Here is an 18,979-nt window from a genome sequence, read left to right as displayed (position 1 = left end):
TACGGAGTGAAGTAACTGCTACTAGAAATGCCACCTTCTGCGAAAGACGTGATAAGGAGACATCACGCAGCGGTTCAAAAGGCGGTTTCTGAAGAGCCGTTAGCACCCTGTTAAGGTCCCATGGTTCAAGCGGGCGCTTGTAAGGTGGGACTATGTGGCAAACTCCCTGCAGGAACGTGAGGACCTGCGGAAGCTTGGCCAGGCGCTTTTGAAAGAATATTGAGAGTGCCGATACTTGCCCTTTGAGAGAACTAAGTGACAACCCCTTATCCATTCCGGATTGAAGGAAGGAAAGAAAAGTGGGTAAGGCAAAAGGCCAGGGAGTAAAACCTTTATCAGAACACCAGGACAAGAAAATCCGCCAAGTCCTGTGATAGATCTTGGCGAACGTCGGTTTCCTGGCCTGTCTCATAGTGGCAATGACATCCTGAGACAGCCCTGAAGACGCTAGGAGCCAGGACTCAATGGCCACACAGTCAGGTTGAGGGCCGCAGAATTCAGATGGAAAAACGGCCCTTGCGACAGCAAGTCTGGGCGGTCTGGCAGCGCCCACGGCTGACCCACAGTGAGATGCCACAGATCCGGGTACCATGACCGCCTCGGCCAGTCTGGAGCGACGAGAATGGCGCGACGGCAGTCGGACCTGATCTTGCGTAGTACTCTGGGCAGCATTGCCAGAGGAGGAAATACATAAGGCAGTCGAAACTGCGACCAATCCTGGACTAATGCGTCCGCCGCCAGAGCTCTGTGATCTTGAGATCGTGCCATGAAGGCCGGGACCTTGTTGTTGTGCCGTGACGCCATGAGATCGACGTCCGGCGTTCCCCAGCGGCGACAGATCTCTCGAAACACCTCTGGGTGCAGGGACCATTCCCCCGCATCCATGCCCTGACGACTGAGAAAATCTGCTTCCCAGTTTTCTACGCCCGGTATGTGAACTGCGGAGATGGTGGATGCTGTGGCTTCCACCCACTGCAGAATTCGCCGGACTTCTTGGAAGGCTTGACGACTCCGCGTGCCGCCTTGGTGGTTGATGTATGCGACGGCAGTGGCGTTGTCCGACTGGATACGGATCTGCCTGCCCTCCAGCAACTGCTGGAAAGCCAGTAGGGCCAGACACACTGCCCTTATCTCCAGGACATTGATCTGAAGGGAAGACTATCGGAGTCCAGGTTCCCTGAGCCCTGTGATGGAGGAACACCGCTCCCCACCCTGACAGGCTCGCGTCCGTGGTAACCACAGCCCAGGTTGGGGGCAGGAAGGATTTTCCCTGTGATAGAGAATTGGGAAGAAGCCACCACTGAAGGGACGTCTTTGTTGCAAGGGAAAGAGAGACGTTCCTGTCGAGAGAGTTCGACCTCCTGTCCCATTTGCGGAGAATGTCCCACTGGAGTGGCCGCAGATGGAATTGCGCGAAGGGCACTGCCTCCATCGCTGCTACCATCTTCCCCAGGAAGTGCATGAGGCGTCTCAAGGGGTGAGACAGTCTGAATCAGAGATTGCACCCCTGCCTGCAGTGACAGGTGTTTGTCTAGTGGTAGCTTGACTACCCTTGACTGTGTATGAAACTCCATCCCTAGATAGGTCAGAGACTGGGTCGGTGTCAACTTGGATTTTGGGAAGTTGATGAGCCACCCGAACTGCTGGAGGGTCTCCAGAGCGACGGTAAGGCTGTGTTGACACGCCGCCCGAGAAGGTGCCCTGACTAGGAGATCGTCCAAGTAGGGAATCACCGAGTGCCCCTGAGAATGCAGGACCGCCACAACGGATGCCATGACTTTGGTGAAAACCAGTGGGGCTGTCGCCAGGCCGAAGGGCAATGCCACGAACTGAAGGTGTTCGTCCCCTATGGCGAAACGCAAAAAGCGTTGATGTTCTGGTGCGATCGGCACATGGAGATAGGCATCCTATATGTCGATCGATGCGAGGAAGTCTCCTTGTGACATCGAGGCGATGACCGAGCGGAGAGATTCCATCCGGAATCGTCTGGTGCTCACGTGTTTGTTGAGCAATTTTAGGTCCAGAACGGGACGGAATGATCCGTCTTTCTTTGGTACCACGAATAAGTTGGAGTAAAAACCGCGACCCTGTTCCTGAGTGGGAACGGGGGGTCACGACGCCTTCTTTTTTCAGAGCGTCCACTGCTTGAAAAAGTGCGTCTGCTCGCGCGGGGGGCGGGGAGGTTCTGAAGAAACGAGTCGGAGGACGAGAGCTGAACTCTATCCTGTAACCGTGAGACAGGATGTCTCTCACCCATCGGTCTTGAACATGTGGCAACCAGGCGTCGCGAAAGCGGGAGAGCCAGCCACCGACCGAGGATGCGGTTCGGGGATGCCGTGAGTCATGAGGAGGCCGCCTTGGAAGCAGTGCCTCCGGCGGTCTTTTGGGGGCGTGACTTAGACCGCCACGCATAGGAGTTCCTCTGACCTTTGTCCTGTCTATTGGACGAAGAGGACTGTGGCTTGGCGGAGGGACGAAAGGACCGAAACCTCGATTGTATTTTTCGTTGCTGAGGTCTCTTAGGTTTGGACTGGGGCAAGGAGGAGTCCTTTCCCTTGGATTCCTTAATAATCTCATCCAATCGTTCGCCAAACAATCTCTCGCCAGAAAACGGCAAACCGGTTAAGAACCTCTTGGAAGCCGAGTCTGCCTTCCATTCGCGCAGCCACATGGCTCTGCGGACTGCCACAGAATTAGCGGATGCCACCGCTGTACGGCTAGAAGAGTCTAGGACTGCATTCATGGCGTAGGAAGAGAACGCCGACGCCTGAGAGGTTAAAGCTGCAACTTGCGGAGCAGAAGTACGTGTGACCGCATTAATCTCAGCCAGACAAGCTGAGATAGCTTGGAGTGCCCACACGGCTGCAAAAGCCGGGGCAAAAGACGCTCCCGTGGCCTCATAGATGGATTTCACCAGGAGTTCTATCTGCCTGTCAGTGGCATCTTTTAGTGATGAGCCATCTGCAACCGAAACCACGGATCTAGCCGCCAATCTGGAGACTGGGGGATCTACCTTAGGACATTGAGCCCAACCCTTAACTACGTCAGCGGGGAAGGGGTAACGTGTGTCAGTAAGGCGCTTAATAAAGCGTTTGTCCGGAACCGCTTCTTGAGTGATCAAAAAATGCACTCCGTGTACGTTTGGGAAACCGAAACTGGTGTTTCTCCTGCTGAGAGGCCGACTCCTCTATAGGTGGAGGCGGCGGAGATAGATCCAACACCTGATTGATGGACGAGATAAGATCATTTACTAAGGAGTCCCCTTCAGGTGTATCAAGATTGAGAGCAACATCAGGGTCCGAGCCCTGAGCTGCGACCTCCGCCTCGTCCTCCAGAGAGTCCACAAGCTGGGAACCCGAGCAGCGTGAGGAAGTTGGGGAAGATTCCAAGCGAGCCCGCTTAGCTGGTCTGGGACTGTGGTCCGTGGAGGAGTCCTCCACGTGAGACCTAGGGCCCACCCCGGCCGGGGTGTACCCAGAGGGACCTGGAGGTGCCGATCTAACCGGGTCCGGGGCCTGTGTAAGGACCGGTCTGGACTGCAGGGCTTCCAGCAACTTGGCAGATCATTTGTCCATAGACTGAGCCATGGATTGTGAGAGTGACTCTGAGAGCTTGTCAGCAAAAACTGCAAACTCTGTCGCTGCCACCTGGACAGTAGAAACAGGGGGGTCTGCCTGAGCCGAGGGGCCCATTAGTGACCGAGGCTCCGGCTGAGCAAGCGTAACAGGGGACGAGCATTGCTCACAGTGAGGGTAGGTGGAACCCGCAGGTAACATGGCCCTACAAGAGGTACATGTCGCAAAAAAACCCTGTGCTTTAGTGCCCTTGCTCCTTGTGACCGACATGCTGTTGTGTCCTAGGAGCGTGATCACTGAGGGTATACAGAAAAAAGGGTATACAGCCCGGCCGAACAGAAAGGTATATATATACGTATCTATACCGGCACCCAAGGGGACCAACACCGAGTGACCGGTGCGGCTTACCGACCGCTAAAAAGCGGGGTGTGTGCGCTCCAGATTCCCTGCCTGGTCTCCCAGAGCTGCAGAGCTGTTCTGTGTGATTCTCCACCGGCAGAATGTCCTAAAGATGGCTGCCGCAGCTCTCAGGGGAGGGGTGGGCGGCATCAGGAAAAGTGCGGGAATCTGGGGTCCCCACAGTGATCAGTGAGGGGGGAGGGAGCACACAGGATGCCCCGGCCCTCACATCCGACGTCAGGTCGGCTGTCCTGCCCCTATCGCTGATAGACAGGCCCGGGGGCGGGAGTTTGCCACTAGGCCGCGATGAAGCCGGGGACTAAATTTAATACCGCGGCCGACAAGCAGGCGCGGTCGGCACGGTAGTCCCCGGTCTTCACAATTCAGCAGTCAGTTGCGGCGTCCGGGAACCAGGCGCTCCATACACAGTCCCCATGGGGACACAGAGTACCTCGTGGATGCAGGGCCCTGTCCCTGAAGATAGATAAGCTCCTGTCCAGCAGATTCCCTCAGGGGCTGCGGAGGGAGCACGGTCCCAGAACCTGGATGACCGCTTCGGATCCCACTTCTACCAGAGCCCGCAGGGATGGAGAAGGAAACACGGCATGAGGCTCCGGCCGTCGTACCCGCAATGGGTACCTCAACCTTAACAGCACCGCCGACTTAGTGGGGTGAGAAGGGAGCATGCCGGGGGCCCTGTGGGGGCCCTCTTTTCTTCCAACCGATACAATCAGCAGCTGCTGCTGACTAAAATGGAGATGTGTGAGTGGATGTGTGCCTCCTTCTACACAAAGCATAAAACTGAGGAGCCCGTGAGGCACGGGAGGGTGTATAGGCAGAGGGGAGGGGTTACACTTTTGAGTGTAATACTTTGTGTGGCCTCCGGAGGCAGAAGCTATACACCCCAATTGTCTGGGTCTCCCAATGGAGCGACAAAGAAAACGCAACCTGCGGCAAAAAAAACTGTTGCGTTTTTTCTGCAAAGAGCCAGATTGTGCCACACAGGAAAACCCGGATGTGTGAAAGCAGCCTTACTTATAACCAGAATACCCAAGTCTTTGTCATGTTCTGTAGTCCAGAGTTTACTTCCATTTAATGTATATACAACAAAAGGATTACTCAGTCCTTGGTTTATTACTTTACATTTATCAACATTAAATGTCATTTACCAAGTATCGGCCCATTTCAACATCTTAGGCTAGTTTCACACTTGCGTTGAACGGCATCCGTTGCATTGTGTTGTGTGACGGATGCAACGGATGTGTTGCATTTAGTGGCACAACGCATCATACAAAACAGCGGAATTTTTTTTTGTTTTTTTTTCCTTCACAGTTTTACCGGCGGCAGACTATTGTGAACGATCAACTGATCGCTCACAGCAGCCGGCCGCAGGGTGATCAGCTGATCGTTCAGCCGCCAAGAATGTGTGCGGGGCCATGGCGCTGAGGACGTCAGTGCCGCGGGGACTGCATGGCTGGGGACAGGTGAGTGTGAGTGAGTGAGAGTGAGCGTGTGTCAGTGAGTGAGTGAGTGAGTGAGTGAGTGAGTGTGTGTGTGTGTGTGTGTGTGTGTGTGTGTATATGTGTGTGTGTGTACGTGTATGTGTGTGTATGTGTGTATACACATGCAGACTGCGGGAGGGAACGGAGCCAAGCGGGGGAAGTGTCGGGCTCCCTGCACACGTAGCCAGGGTAAATATATCGGGTAACTAAGCAAACCACTTTGCTTGGTTGCCCGATATTTACCTTGGTTACCAGCGTACACCGCTTAGTGCTGGCTCCTTGCACCCGTAGCCAGGGTAAATATCGGGTAACTAGGCAAAGTGCAATGCTTAGTAACCTGATGTGTACCCTGGTTACGTGTGCAGGGAGCCAGAGAGAGCATGCGCAGCGAAATCCTACGGATTGTGCTGCTGAAAAAAACGTTACATGCTGCGTTCCTTCCGCCCGGCGGAAGCAACGCAGGTCCATCACTCGCAATCCGTCGTCCATACAAGTCTATGGGAAGCAGCGGAATCCATTAACGGATTCCGCTGTTTTCCAAAACGGCGGATTGCAACTGAAGGAAAACAACGCAAGTGTGAAAGTACCATTATCCACATCGTTTTGTAATATTGTACTATCAAGGTCAGTTTTTAATAACCTACATAGTTTGGTGTCGTCAGCAAAAACTGACACTTTACTCTTAATCCCATCCACAAGGTCATTAATAAAGGGATTAAAAAGAATCAGCCCTAGTAGAGACCCCTGCGGTACCCACTAATGACTATAGCCCAATTAGAGAATGTACCATTTATGACTACTCTGTTTCCTATCTTTTAGCCAATTCATCACCCATCTGCTTATAGTTTTCCCTAGTTCTTGCTTCTTCATTACAGGACTTGTGGCACAGTATCAAATGCCTTTCAACAATCTCAAAGTCCATCTCCAGGGATCTTGATGTTCCTTTGTCCATGGTGCGTACCATAATCAAGACGTTTAAAACCCATGGCACTGAATCTAATCTACCTGGACGTATATGGCAGAGAAAAACTGATGAAATGTTGCAATGCAGGATTGTCCAGATAGTAGATAAGCAGCCACAAACAAGTTACAAAGAAATTAAAGTTGTCCTGTAGGCCCAGGGTGCATCAGTCACCACAAACTATCCACTGACATTTGAATGAAATAAAACACTATGGCAGGAACCAATGAGGACCCTACTGCTCATACATAGAGATAAAAAGGCTGGACTGCAGTTTGCTACAATGTACGAGTAAGCCAAAAGTATTTTGTTTACAGAGGAGACCAAGAGACTACAGCACATCATTCTACTGTTTACTGAAAATGGAATGATGCTCACCATCCTCCCCTCCACCCCCACAAAAAAAAACCAACAGTGTCTGCAGTCAAATATGGTGGAGGTTCAAAGAGGTTTTTGAGCTGTTTTGCTGCCTCTGGCACTGGGCATCATAACAATGGGCAAGGTATCATGAAATCTGAAGATTACCAAAGGATTTTGGGTCACAATGTAGTGTCCAGTATCAGAAAGATGGGTTTGCACCCCAAATCATGGGTCTTCCATTAGGAAAATATCGCTATCTATACTTCAAGAAGCTCCCAGAAATGGATGGAATCAAAGCGCTGGAAAGTTCTGAAGTGTAAAAAAAGCAACAATAAGGGGATAATGTCCTCCAAAAATCAAGTATTACTCACAGCAAGTTGGGCTGCAGTGTGTACATCGCCCTGGCCAAAAACTGATGCTCTAGCAGGATACAGCTAAACCCCCACTAAGTGAAGGCATCACAGGTGCAGGAGAAGCAGATCACACACACACCTTCATGGAATGGAGGGGAGGTGACTGCTAGATGATAAAACTGCACACAAGTGGCTTGCATAGAGCGCTGTTCACATGCAGATGACACAGTCACAAACCCGCAGCCTATTAGGTAACGCCCTTCTATTAGATCAGGCGGGCTGCCAAGCCGTACTCCACTGTATATCATGCACGGACAGACACGCTGCACTGTGTGCAGTTTTATCATCTAGCAGTCACCTCCCCTCCATTCCATGAAGGTGTGTGTGTGATCTGCTTCTCCTGCACCTGTGATGCCTTCACTTAGTGGGGGTTTAGCTGTATCCTGCTAGAGCATCAGTTTTTGGCCAGGGCGATGTACACACTGCAGCCCAACTTGCTGTGAGTAATACTTGATTTTTGGAGGACATTATCCTCTTATTGTTGCTTTTTTTATATTTAGTGTAGGGACCTACAGACATGAGGTCCCTTGACGAGGGTGTAGGCTTACGTTTTATGGCCATAAATACCAACAATAACCTCATATTTTTTTGTTTGTACAGGATACAGCCAGGCCCCTTTCTGTTGGGCCTTGCATTGTAGAGTGTCTGTCCGTGCATGATATACAGTGGAGTACGGCTTGGCAGCCCGCCTGATCTAATAGAAGGGCGTTACCTAATAGGCTGCGGGTTTGTGACTGTGTCATCTGCATGTGAACAGCGCTCTATGCAAGCCACTTGTGTGCAGTTTTATCATCTAGCAGTCACCTCCCCTCCATTCCATGAAGGTGTGTGTGTGATCTGCTTCTCCTGCACCTGTGATGCCTTCACTTAGTGGGGGTTTAGCTGTATCCTGCTAGAGCATCAGTTTTTGGCCAGGGCGATGTACACACTGCAGCCCAACTTGCTGTGAGTAAAAGTTCTGAAGTGGCAGCAATGAGTCCGGATCTAAATCCCATTGAAGATCTTAAAATTACTGTTAGTGGAGGCCCCGCGTCAAAAATGAGAGACAGTTTGCGAAGTAAGAGTGGTCCAAAATTCCAGTTTTTGTTCCACCTAGTTTTGGAGTTTTGTGTGAAATTTTGTCCCATTTGCCTTTATTTTCCCCTGTGGGGTTTCATTTTTTTTTTTAAAAGGAAATGAACGTGTTTATGAGAAAACGTGTGTAATTGCAATAATTTTGTGGAACAATTTGAATGGAGAGCGTGAGAAGGAGAAAGTAACTAAGTCAGTCGCGCGCTCTATCGAAAGCAAAATTTTAGACAGATGTTGAAAAGAATTCAAGGCCTGGGGCTGGCATTGGGTGCTGTGCCATACTGCCTGCTGTACTATATTGTACTGTATAGTCTGAATCATATAGCTTCATTCATGTACAACTGACATCTTTACATAGGATAAAGCAGACTTCACGGCTTTAGCAAAAAAAAAATAAAAAAATAATAATAATTATGGCATAATGAAGCATTTTACATTTTTGCAGCATACCAGGAGAGGCCATTATAGCCTCGAGGACTCCTAGGGAGATTGTAAGCAGAGACTTGTAACCTGAGCGCAGACCGGGATGAGGAGGAAATCCCTTCACATATATGACTAGTGTTCGAGTTATTGCACAGTACCAATCTCAGGGTCCGAGTCTTGTGGCTCAAGACATGAACTTCTCCGCAACCTAACCTATGTCTTAGGCTACTTTCACACTTCGTTCTTTTTCCATCAGTCACAATACGTTGCCTTGAGACAATACGGTTACAGTTTACGGATTCAGTTATTTCCCCATAGACTTGTATTAATGACGGATTGCGACTGATAGCCTTGCGTTGCATCCGTCGCGCGACGGATGCGTTGTGGAATGACTGACAGTCGGGTGGAAGGAACTGATACTAACGTTTTTTTGGAGCGTCAAAAAAATGCACTGCGCAGGATTCCGTCGCAATCCGTTAAGAGGTATAAGGCCCTGTGCGCACTGGAAAATGGAATTTTCTCAAGAAAATTCCGCAGGTATTCAAAGATTACCACACCCGTGGTGAAAAACCGTGGCAAACCGCACCCGAAAACCGCATGCGGTTTTCCGCGGTTTTACCGTGGCATTCTTCGCGGTATTGCCGCATGCGGGTTGGTATGTGCTTTATTGCATTCAATGCAATAAAGCACATTGAAAAAAAAAAAAAAGTCATTTCATTCTGAGATAGAGAAATAGACAGAAGAACAGACAGAAGAATAGATAGACAGACAGAAGAACAGACAGAAGAATAGATAGACAGACAGAAGAATAGATAGAAGAATAGATAGACAGACAGAAGAATAGATAGAAGAATAGATAGACAGACAGAAGAATAGATAGAAGAATAGATAGACAGACAGAAGAATAGATAGAAGAATAGATAGACAGACAGAAGAATAGATAGAAGAATAGATAGACAGACAGAAGAATAGATAGAAGAATAGATAGACAGACAGAAGAATAGATAGAAGAATAGATAGACAGACAGACAGACAGACAGACAGACAGACAGACAGACAGACAGATAGATAGATAGATAGATAGATAGATAGATAGATAGATAGATAGATAGATAGATAGATAGATAGATAGATAGATAGATAGATAGATAGATAGTCCCTGTGAGCACACTCTGCATTTCTCACGGTCGGCAGTGAGTTCACATTACCGGCCGTGGGAAATGCCCTGTGGTTACCTCTGCTGTCTCGCTGCGAGGCTGCATTCAGCAGTGTCTGTGTCAGTCGCGGCTGGATGCAAGCATTGCAGGACGCCGGAGCTGTGGATTACGTCGGAGCTTTGTTTCGGGAGGGGTTAGTAAAAGGGTGAACGAGGCTTATTTGTGTTTTATTTAAAATAAAAGATTTTTCGGTGTTTTTTTCACTTTACTTACGGGTTGATCATGTCAGCTGTCTCATAGACGCTGCCATGATCAAGCCTGGAGTTAATGGCGGTGATCCGCCACCATTACCTCCTTGTATTACCTTGACTGCCACTGCTACACGGCAGCAAGAAGAGCCGGGGACACGCCGGTAGTGCCGCATAATGTATGCGACAGTCCCGGGGCAGCTGCGGCTGATATTCTCGGCTGCGGGAGGGGGAGTGAGGCGGGGGACATTAACCCTGCCCCTCTCCCTCCCCAGCCTGAGAATACCGGGCCGCCGCTGTGTGCTTACCTCGGCTGGAAGGTAAATATACAGCGGAGCCCACGTGTTTTGTTTTCTATATTTCCGTTTGATTTCTATGTGTCTGTGTCTGTGCTCTATGTCTGTGAGTGTCTGTGCTCTGTGTGTGTTTACTCTCTGCTCCGCTTCCCACTTCCCTGCAAAACCGCAGGCAAGCGATGTACATTACCGGAGGTAAACTGCGAAATACCGCAGGGAATAAAGCAGGAAAATGCAGTGAACCGCACAGAATTTGCTGCCTGCGTTATTCCCTGTGGGATTTCACGATTACATGGCAGTCAATGGAGTAAAATCCCGCAGCGATGTGCGGAAAAGAAGTGACATGCAATTGTTTTTGCTGCGGGAATCCCGCAGCAAAACATGCAGCTGTCAAAATCCGCATAGTGCGCACAGGATTTTTTTTTCCCATAGGTTTTGCTGGTGATTCATTGCAGAGATGTTATGAACATTTTCTGCAGCGAAACATGCAGCAAATCCGCAGAAAATCCGCGGCAAAATCCGGTAAGTGCGCACAGGGCCTAATAGTTGTTTATGGTGCAGGATTTCGTTGTAATCCGTCAGACGACAGAATACAGTGCTGGATTCCATGATGTTCTACTGAGCATGGCCAGCATGTTTGGCACTCCCATTGGGCTGTCCCAAAAACAAGCGGATCAACAAACAACCAACAACAACAACCAAATGTCGTAAAATGGACACACAATGGATGTAACGGACGCGACGGATTAGTTTTTTCACAGGATTCCAGTGAACGGAATCCTGTGAAATAACTTATCCGTTGTGACCGTTGACCACTAAAAAAACGATGGATCCGTCGTTCAGTCGCAACGACGGACCTGTCGGATTTGAAAAAAAATTAAGTGTGAAAGTAGCCTTCGCTTGTGACTGCAGTGGCGGTAAAAAAGGTACAGCCATAAGTACTGGAGGTGGTGATTGATGAAGCGTGAGAGTAGAAAGAGACCGCACTCAATCCGCTGTGAAGGATATCTTTATTCAAACACGTGCAGAGTGGAGGGCTGGAGACACACTGTGAGCTGGCTCCTCAAGAATGGACGACAGCTGTTTCGCCCAAATTGGGCTTCCACAGGTCCACATGTGGAGCTACGGCTACACCCCTTTTAAAGGAGTGCTCACAGATTGCCCCAGACCACATAAAAACAAATAGGAGATTTGTGTATGCATATAAAATACATGTATCCATTTCCATGCATGAATTTCCAACAAATTTAAACATATAAAAGAACACACTTAAATAAAATGAAGCAATGGGTGATAGACAGGCAGAACTATCATAGGAACACAGATAGATCCACACGATCGTTTAACCCTTGGGGGCCCTGTGCCCCATAATTAATAATCAACCTAGCCTCCTCTTGTAGCAACAATTTGTGCAGGTCGCCCCCCTTCAAAGGGAGGGAGACCTTTTTAAGGCCGGCAAAAAGCAAAACATCGGGGTCACCATCATGACAATCCTGGATATGGGAAATTAATCTGGGGGAACCTTTCCCTGATGTTATCGAACTGTAATGTTCCCTGAATCGCACATATAAGCATCTTATAGTCTTGCCTATGTAGAACCTGCCACAAGGGCAGAGCACTACATAGACCACAAACTTGGTTTTACACGAAATGAATTGATGGACAGTGTGCAAGTGCGGGCCGACTTGTACGGAGCGACCTTTTAAATGCTGGCTGCAAAAACGACACTGACCGCACCGGTAATTCCCTGGTGGGCAGCATTTGTCTAGCCAGGTTGTCGAATTGGTAAGTCTGTTCCTCACAAGTCTGTCCCGCAAATTGCCGCATCGTCTGAACGATACCAAAGGATTGGACATTGTCCTATCGGATAAAGCCGGATCATTCCTCAAGATGTGCCAATTTCTGCAAAGAGCAGTTCTAATGGCATGCTCCAGAGGTCCAAATTTGAAATTAAAGACAAACCTACCCAAATTGTCAACACATTTTCTGGTGCGGTTTTTTCGGACAGACGTGGCGCCGTCTGATCTAGCTCTCTCACAGGCTGAATCAATCAGTTTTTTTGGGTAACCTCTTTGATGCAATCTAATCTTCAACTCCTGAGATTGTTGAAAAAAAGATTCCTCTGAACTGTTTGCTCTACGTACTCTCAGGAATTGGCTGTAGGGCAAACCCGTCTTAATGTGGAGTGGGTGAGCACTTTGATAATGAAGAAGGGAATTAGATGCCGTCGGCTTTCTGAACAACCTTGTACAAATATCGCCCTCCTTGATAGAAACCTCAATATCTAAAAAATTGAGAGTATCGCCACCATATGAGGAAGTAAAGGACATATTCATAGTGTTACAGGTGTTAAGATAAGACACGAAATCTGCAAAAAGGACCTCAGTGCCAGCCCACACTATGAATATGTCGTCCACATACCTCAAAAAATGGCGAATATATTTCAAAAAAGGGTTGGTGTCAGAAAAAACATTTGCTTTCAAAGGAGCCCAAAAAAAACCCCCAAAAACTTGTCTTGTCCCAAAAACAAGCGGATCAACAAACAACCAACAACAACAACCAAATGTCGTAAAATGGACACACAATGGATGTAACGGACGCGACGGATTAGTTTTTTCACAGGATTCCAGTGAACGGAATCCTGTGAAATAACTCATCCGTTGTGACCGTTGACCACTAAAAAAACGATGGATCCGTCGTTCAGTCGCAACGACGGACCTGTCGGATTTGAAAAAAAATTAAGTGTGAAAGTAGCCTTCGCTTGTGACTGCAGTGGCGGTAAAAAGGTACAGCCATAAGTACTGGAGGCGGTGATACCTCATATGTCCAGGCAATGGTCCCCGACAATAGTATTCACACCTTTTTCTGAATATACTGTAATGACACCTTTCACGTTTTTAGATCACCCACGGGTTCTCCTATTTTCACATTTTCCTTTTGAACCCACCGCTGTTTCCTTGTAAACATATCCTATCCCTTTATGAAACAAAATATAGAAAACCCATGGGCTCATTGCAGCTGCGATTTTCCACCTCACTGTGGTTGCATCAGTGGTGTTCCGTATGACTGCCCCTCGACATACTTTCTACTTTATCTTCTTTTCCTTTTCAAACACAAACATAATGGCCAAAATGTTATCCACGATCAAGAAAAGAAAACATAAAACTCAAGAGTTCTTACCAGACAGTAGTATCAACGTGATCAGACCCGTATTGCTTATAGTCCAGCTGAGCAAAAAGAGGGAAGAGAACCTGCACCCCTCCGATAGAGTGCATTGCACTTTGAATCGAATGTGTAATAACAGCCTTCACATCCTTGAAAGGGAATATAAAATAAAAAGTTATGCCTGAGCACAGAAAATGTAAAAACAAAATGCATACATGCAAAAAGTACTCCTGGATAGCTATATCAGAACAACATATAATCAGAACCAAAACATTCAGATCAGACAGCACCAAAATGGGATAACACAGCAGAAGTCCAGCAAAGATACACCAGGTTAAAATCAAGTCAAACTACACCAAACTTTATATAACTGCAAGATAAATCATAATCTTAATAGGACAGTTGTGAGTAAACATGTCTATACACCTGATCTTACAGTATCTTTCCTTGTTTTGGTTAGGCTGCACATTGTAGATTCAGACTGAAGGCAGCAAATCTATTAAGGAACACAGTTGTAAACAAAGAGTAAAGAAACATGTGTGAATCAGGATATTTGTTTAACCCAAGAATGAAAGTATCCCTTGGAATTCTATCAAGCAGTTTTATTAGCTAGTCTACTGAAATGGGTTTCTAACAGTCTTGAAGGAGTATCCCGAAATGCTGAGTAAATGTTTGCCGCTTTGCCTTCACTCTGTGGTCCAACTCTTCCCAACCCATCTAAATTGGGTAGAGGTCAGGTGTGATTGTGGATAACAATCAATAAGACTGCTGGAACACCATTGTAAATGTGAACAGGGTGCTAGTCAAAAAATACATCGATATGAAGTGAAAGCAGCACACCAAATTCAGAGAAATATGAACAAGCATAACTGCTTTAGGATACATAAGGAATGAAAACTACAACTAGCCATATGAAAAATTGAAAAAAAAAATAATGTGACATTGCATAACTGCTGAGAATTATTTAAAAAAAAAAAAAAAAAAAAAAGGGATATTTAGCTAATGTATTGATCAATTCATTACTGCCCCATAACCAACTTCACGGTAATCTCTTATTTATGGGATCCCTAACCAAATGTTACCTCTATATGTGGTTAAAACCTGCTTGTGAGCATGGGTACCTAACCAAATGTTACCTCTATTATTATTATTATTATTTATTATTATAGCGCCATTTATTCCATGGCGCTTTACAAGTGAAAGAGGGTATACGTACAACAATCATTAACAGTACAAGACAGACTGGTATATGAGGAGAGAGGACCCTGCCCGCGAGGGCTCACAGTCTACAGGGAATGGGTGATGGTACAATAGGTGAGGACAGAGCTGGTTGCGCAGTGGTCTACTGGGCTGAGGGCTATTGTAGACCTCTATGTGCAGTTGTGTGATTGTGGAGGCCATGTCATCTGATGCAACACTCCAAGGCCCTGTCGTCCTTGGTTATACAGCCCTTACATAACCTGAAGTTGTGCTTTGGTTCATAGTTCTATTGCAACCCAAATGATGATTCCACTAAATGCAAACCAGACGAGATAGAACCTCATTGCAGCATGATATGGCAGCAAATTCTTTGCAAAAGTGCATTGAATTTGGAATAAAATCACCAACAGGGTTCCTGGTAGTACTAATAGTAGTTCCTACCATGCGTGATGAGACCCAAGTAGCCTCAAAAGCTTGCTTTGTAAAATCATTTTTTGTGAGCTATTAAAATGTATCAAATACAAGATTATTATTTTGTTTCTCCCACGACGAGTAATCAATATTTTTTTATGTGGCCAACAGTACCAAACCTTTTTTCTCCTAGCAAAGCACAATCAGACATACTCCACGCTCCACAGTGGAGACCTCCTATGTAGAAAACATTATCTATGTCTTACAAAGACCAAAAATCTCAAATTTTGACTCAGCAGACTACACCACAGATATTTACTGATCTAAAGTCCAGTGCTTGTGTTACTTTGCCCAAACAAGTCTCTCCTTGCTTGACGTTCTAAGTAGTGGTTTCTTTTCAAAAATTTAACCATACAGGCATGCTTCTCAGTCTCCTTTGGACAGCCGATAGAGAGGTTTCTGATAACTTATGTCTGTGCAGCAAATGTGAGGATTGTTATCAGAGGAAATGTCAGTTTCTGAGGTTGGTAACCTTGATGACCTTATCCTCTGCACTCTTGTTTACCTGACTGTGTTCATGAGACTTTGTTTCATCATAGTGATTGAATGTATCCTCAAATGCAGTCATGAAAACCAACGTTCTAGCAGTTTTTCAGACTAACTGATCTTCAGATCCTAAAATTATGCTGGAAAAATCATATTCTTACTTAGTTGAGTGGTTCGTGCCATTTTCTAAGAAGAACCATTCAAATTGCTTGAGAGAATGCAAAAGATGTATAAAGCAGTCAGAGTAAAAGGACAAACCTAAGGTATAACCTACATGCAGCTTTGTTTCATAAGTTTCTTGTGCCCCTTTCTGGTTTTGCGGTCTTCAGTCTAAATCTACAATGTGCACATTCCATTAAGAACAAATAAAAATATTGCGTGAAAAGGTGTATCCAAACTTTTGACTGGTATTATGTATAATGTGTCTGTTTCCTTGATAATATCATTCAGCAAGTGCTAGAGTTTATAATGTAATACATATATTTCTTGTACAATAATTATTTTTGTAGTTCTATTAAATAAATTATTCCATTGTGTACATACACATAAGTGAATCAGTGGTTGGTCTATGGACCAAGTGTTAGAGCAAATGACGCTATGTGATGACATGCACGAGCAGTTATAGCCGGAATAAGTCAGCATCCCAAGAAACACTACCTGGAGCATCAAGGCGTGGGGAGAATGGACAAATATAGAGGAGTTATCTTTGGGAGAAGATTCCAGGCAGAGCTGAGCGTCTGTAGCTCTTGGGTTGTATGTGAATGCAATTGAACTAGACAGCTTGCCATCATACAGCAGCAACTTGTGATGTTCTGCAAGAAAGAGGTCACTTTCCGCCTTGAATTTGAATGTGCCCTGGAAAAGCATAAAAATAGGATTTCAGAACAGTGACTAATGTTACTTAAGTAAGCAGCAGTGTGCAGATATTAATGAACTGGATATTACAGATCACATATGGAAATCAAATAAATTACATCTGCCTTTAAATTGTAAAAAAATTCAAGTATAAGGCTATGTGCGCACTAGAAAAGTGATTTTTCTCAAGAAAATTTCATGAGAAACTTCTGGGAGTTGAAGATTACCGCACCTGCGGTAAAAACCCGCACCAAATCCGCGGGAAAAACGCATGCGTTTTTGCCACGGTTGTTCCGCAGGTTGGTCCCTGCGTTTTTTTATGCCGACCAGAAATAAATAATACAGATAGATACATAGATAAATAATCGATAGATAGACAGATAATGGATAGAGGGAAAGATGGATAGATGGATAGATAGATAGATAGATGAGAAAGACCTATATAATGTTCCACCCCCCTGCATATTCTAAGCTGGCACCCTTTAGTGACTTTCATGTGGCACTAAAGGGTGCCTAGCCTTGTATTTAGCCAAAAAATAAATAAATTTATAAAAAAAAAAAAAAATGACATGGGGTTCCCCCTATTTTTGTAGCTAGTTAGGGTAAAGCAGACGGCTGCAGCCTGCAAACCACAGCTGGCAGCTTAACCTTGGCTGGTCCAAAACAGAGGGCACCCCACGCTGTTATTTTACATTAAATAATTTAAAACAAAAAACGTGGTGTCCCCCCCAAATTGGATCACCAGCCAAGGTAAAGCGGACAACTGGGGTCGGATATTCTCAGACTAGGGAGGTCCACTGTTATCGGACACTGCCCAGCCTAAAAATAGCAGGCTGCAGCCGCCCCAGAAGTGGCGCATCCATTAGACGTGCCAATCCTGGCGCTTCGCCCCAACTCATCCCGTTGCCCTGGTGCGGTGGCAAACGGGGTAATATATGGGGTTGATGCCAGATGTGTAATGTCACCTGGCATCAAGCCCTGGGGTTCGTGATGTCAGGCGTCTATCAGATACCTGACATCACCAACCAAGTCAGTAAGAAATATAAAAATAGACAACAAAAAAAGTTTTATTTGAAAAAAAAAAAAAAACAAAACACTCCCCCTTTCACCAATTTATTGACAAGAACAATCAAATCCTGGTCCGGCGTAATCCAATAAGGAGGGGGGGGTCCCACGGCGATCCATACCATAGTCAATGTTCCAAGTCCATGAAGAACAGAATGTTCAACATTGGCTGGGAGAGCAATGCAGTGACCTGAGCTAACATCAATGGGTCAGCCCAGGTCACTGTAGGGCATGACAAGTGCTGCTGTCAGGAGGTTAGATGAGATCATTACCTGCTGTGATAATCTCCTGCAGTCCTGCCATCAGCTCTGTCAATGCCTTCTATGCCCGCCGCGTTGTCAGCAGTATCGCGAGAGCCCGTGACGTCACAGCTAGTGACAGTCTCTGGCCGCTCGCGAGACGGGCATAGACAGCAGTGCTGTCAGGAGGCAGGAGATCGTCACAGCAGGTAATGATCTCATTGCACCTCCTGACAGCAGCGATCGGCATCCCCGCGGCTGCACGCACTGCAGGGTGTCAGTGTCTGCCAGCGCTTCAGCGTGACAAGCTGCTGATACTGCGGGCAGACACTGACACACTGCAGGGCAGGCAGCCGCGGGGCCGGAGCGGGACACAGACTGCACGGGCACCCGCCGGACGTCACACGGAAGTGCTTCTGTGCGGCGTCCAGGGAGTGTGACGTCTGTGTTTACTCTGCTCCGCTTCCTCTTCTGTCATAATGACATCACTTCCTGCAAAACCGCAGGCAGCGATGAGCGTTACCGCAGGTAAATCACGGCTATACCGGGGGTATACCGCACATTATTTGCTACCTGCGGTATACCCCCGGTATTTCGCGATTACATTACAGTGAATGGAGTGAAATACCGGGGGTATACCGCAGGTACCTGCGGAAAAGAAGTGACATGCACATTTTCTCAAGAAATTTTCTCAAGAAAATCTTCACAAAAGAATTTTCTTGAGAAAAAAAACACAGCTTGCGCACAGCTATTTTTTTCCCCATAGGTTTTGCTGGGAAATGTCTGCAGTAAGATTACAAACATTTCTTAAGAAATTTCTGCAGCAAAACCACGGGTAAATCCGCGGGTAAAACGGCCTAGTGCGCACATAGCCTAAGAAAAGATTATTGAGGTCTCATGGTATTCCTAGTCTAAACATGTTATGGATTGTCACTCGGCTGTGGTAGGCCACCAAAAAGAGATCCCTGCTGATGCAGAGTATGAAGGAATTTTCACATTTTGTTTACTGCTTGTTTCCCAGGTAACCTCAGCAGGTGGCTAACCGATCAAAAAGCACAGAGCTTGCAAACTTTGTTACGGAGCTTGTAAGTGC

At 46.8% G+C, this 18,979-nt stretch overlaps 1 protein-coding gene across 2 annotated transcripts in view; it reads right to left on the bottom strand.

Moving 5' to 3' along the window:
• Positions 1 to 18,979, bottom strand: part of LRBA (LPS responsive beige-like anchor protein) — an 805,540-nt gene that overhangs the window by 761,355 nt on the left and 25,206 nt on the right. For both annotated transcript variants that reach the window (XM_075347936.1, XM_075347944.1), the window contains exons 7-8: positions 16,385 to 16,582; positions 13,586 to 13,719 (exon numbers count right to left, since the gene is read on the bottom strand). In XM_075347936.1, the coding sequence (XP_075204051.1) occupies positions 13,586 to 13,719; positions 16,385 to 16,582 (332 nt within the window). The remainder of the gene's footprint in view (positions 1 to 13,585; positions 13,720 to 16,384; positions 16,583 to 18,979) is intronic.

This window comes from Anomaloglossus baeobatrachus, chromosome 1 (genome assembly GCF_048569485.1).
Source record: "Anomaloglossus baeobatrachus isolate aAnoBae1 chromosome 1, aAnoBae1.hap1, whole genome shotgun sequence".
In the NCBI taxonomy this organism is placed as follows: Eukaryota; Metazoa; Chordata; class Amphibia; order Anura; family Aromobatidae; genus Anomaloglossus; species Anomaloglossus baeobatrachus.
Note: the sequence above shows the minus strand (reverse complement) of the source record. Positions and strands in the feature narration are given on the sequence as shown.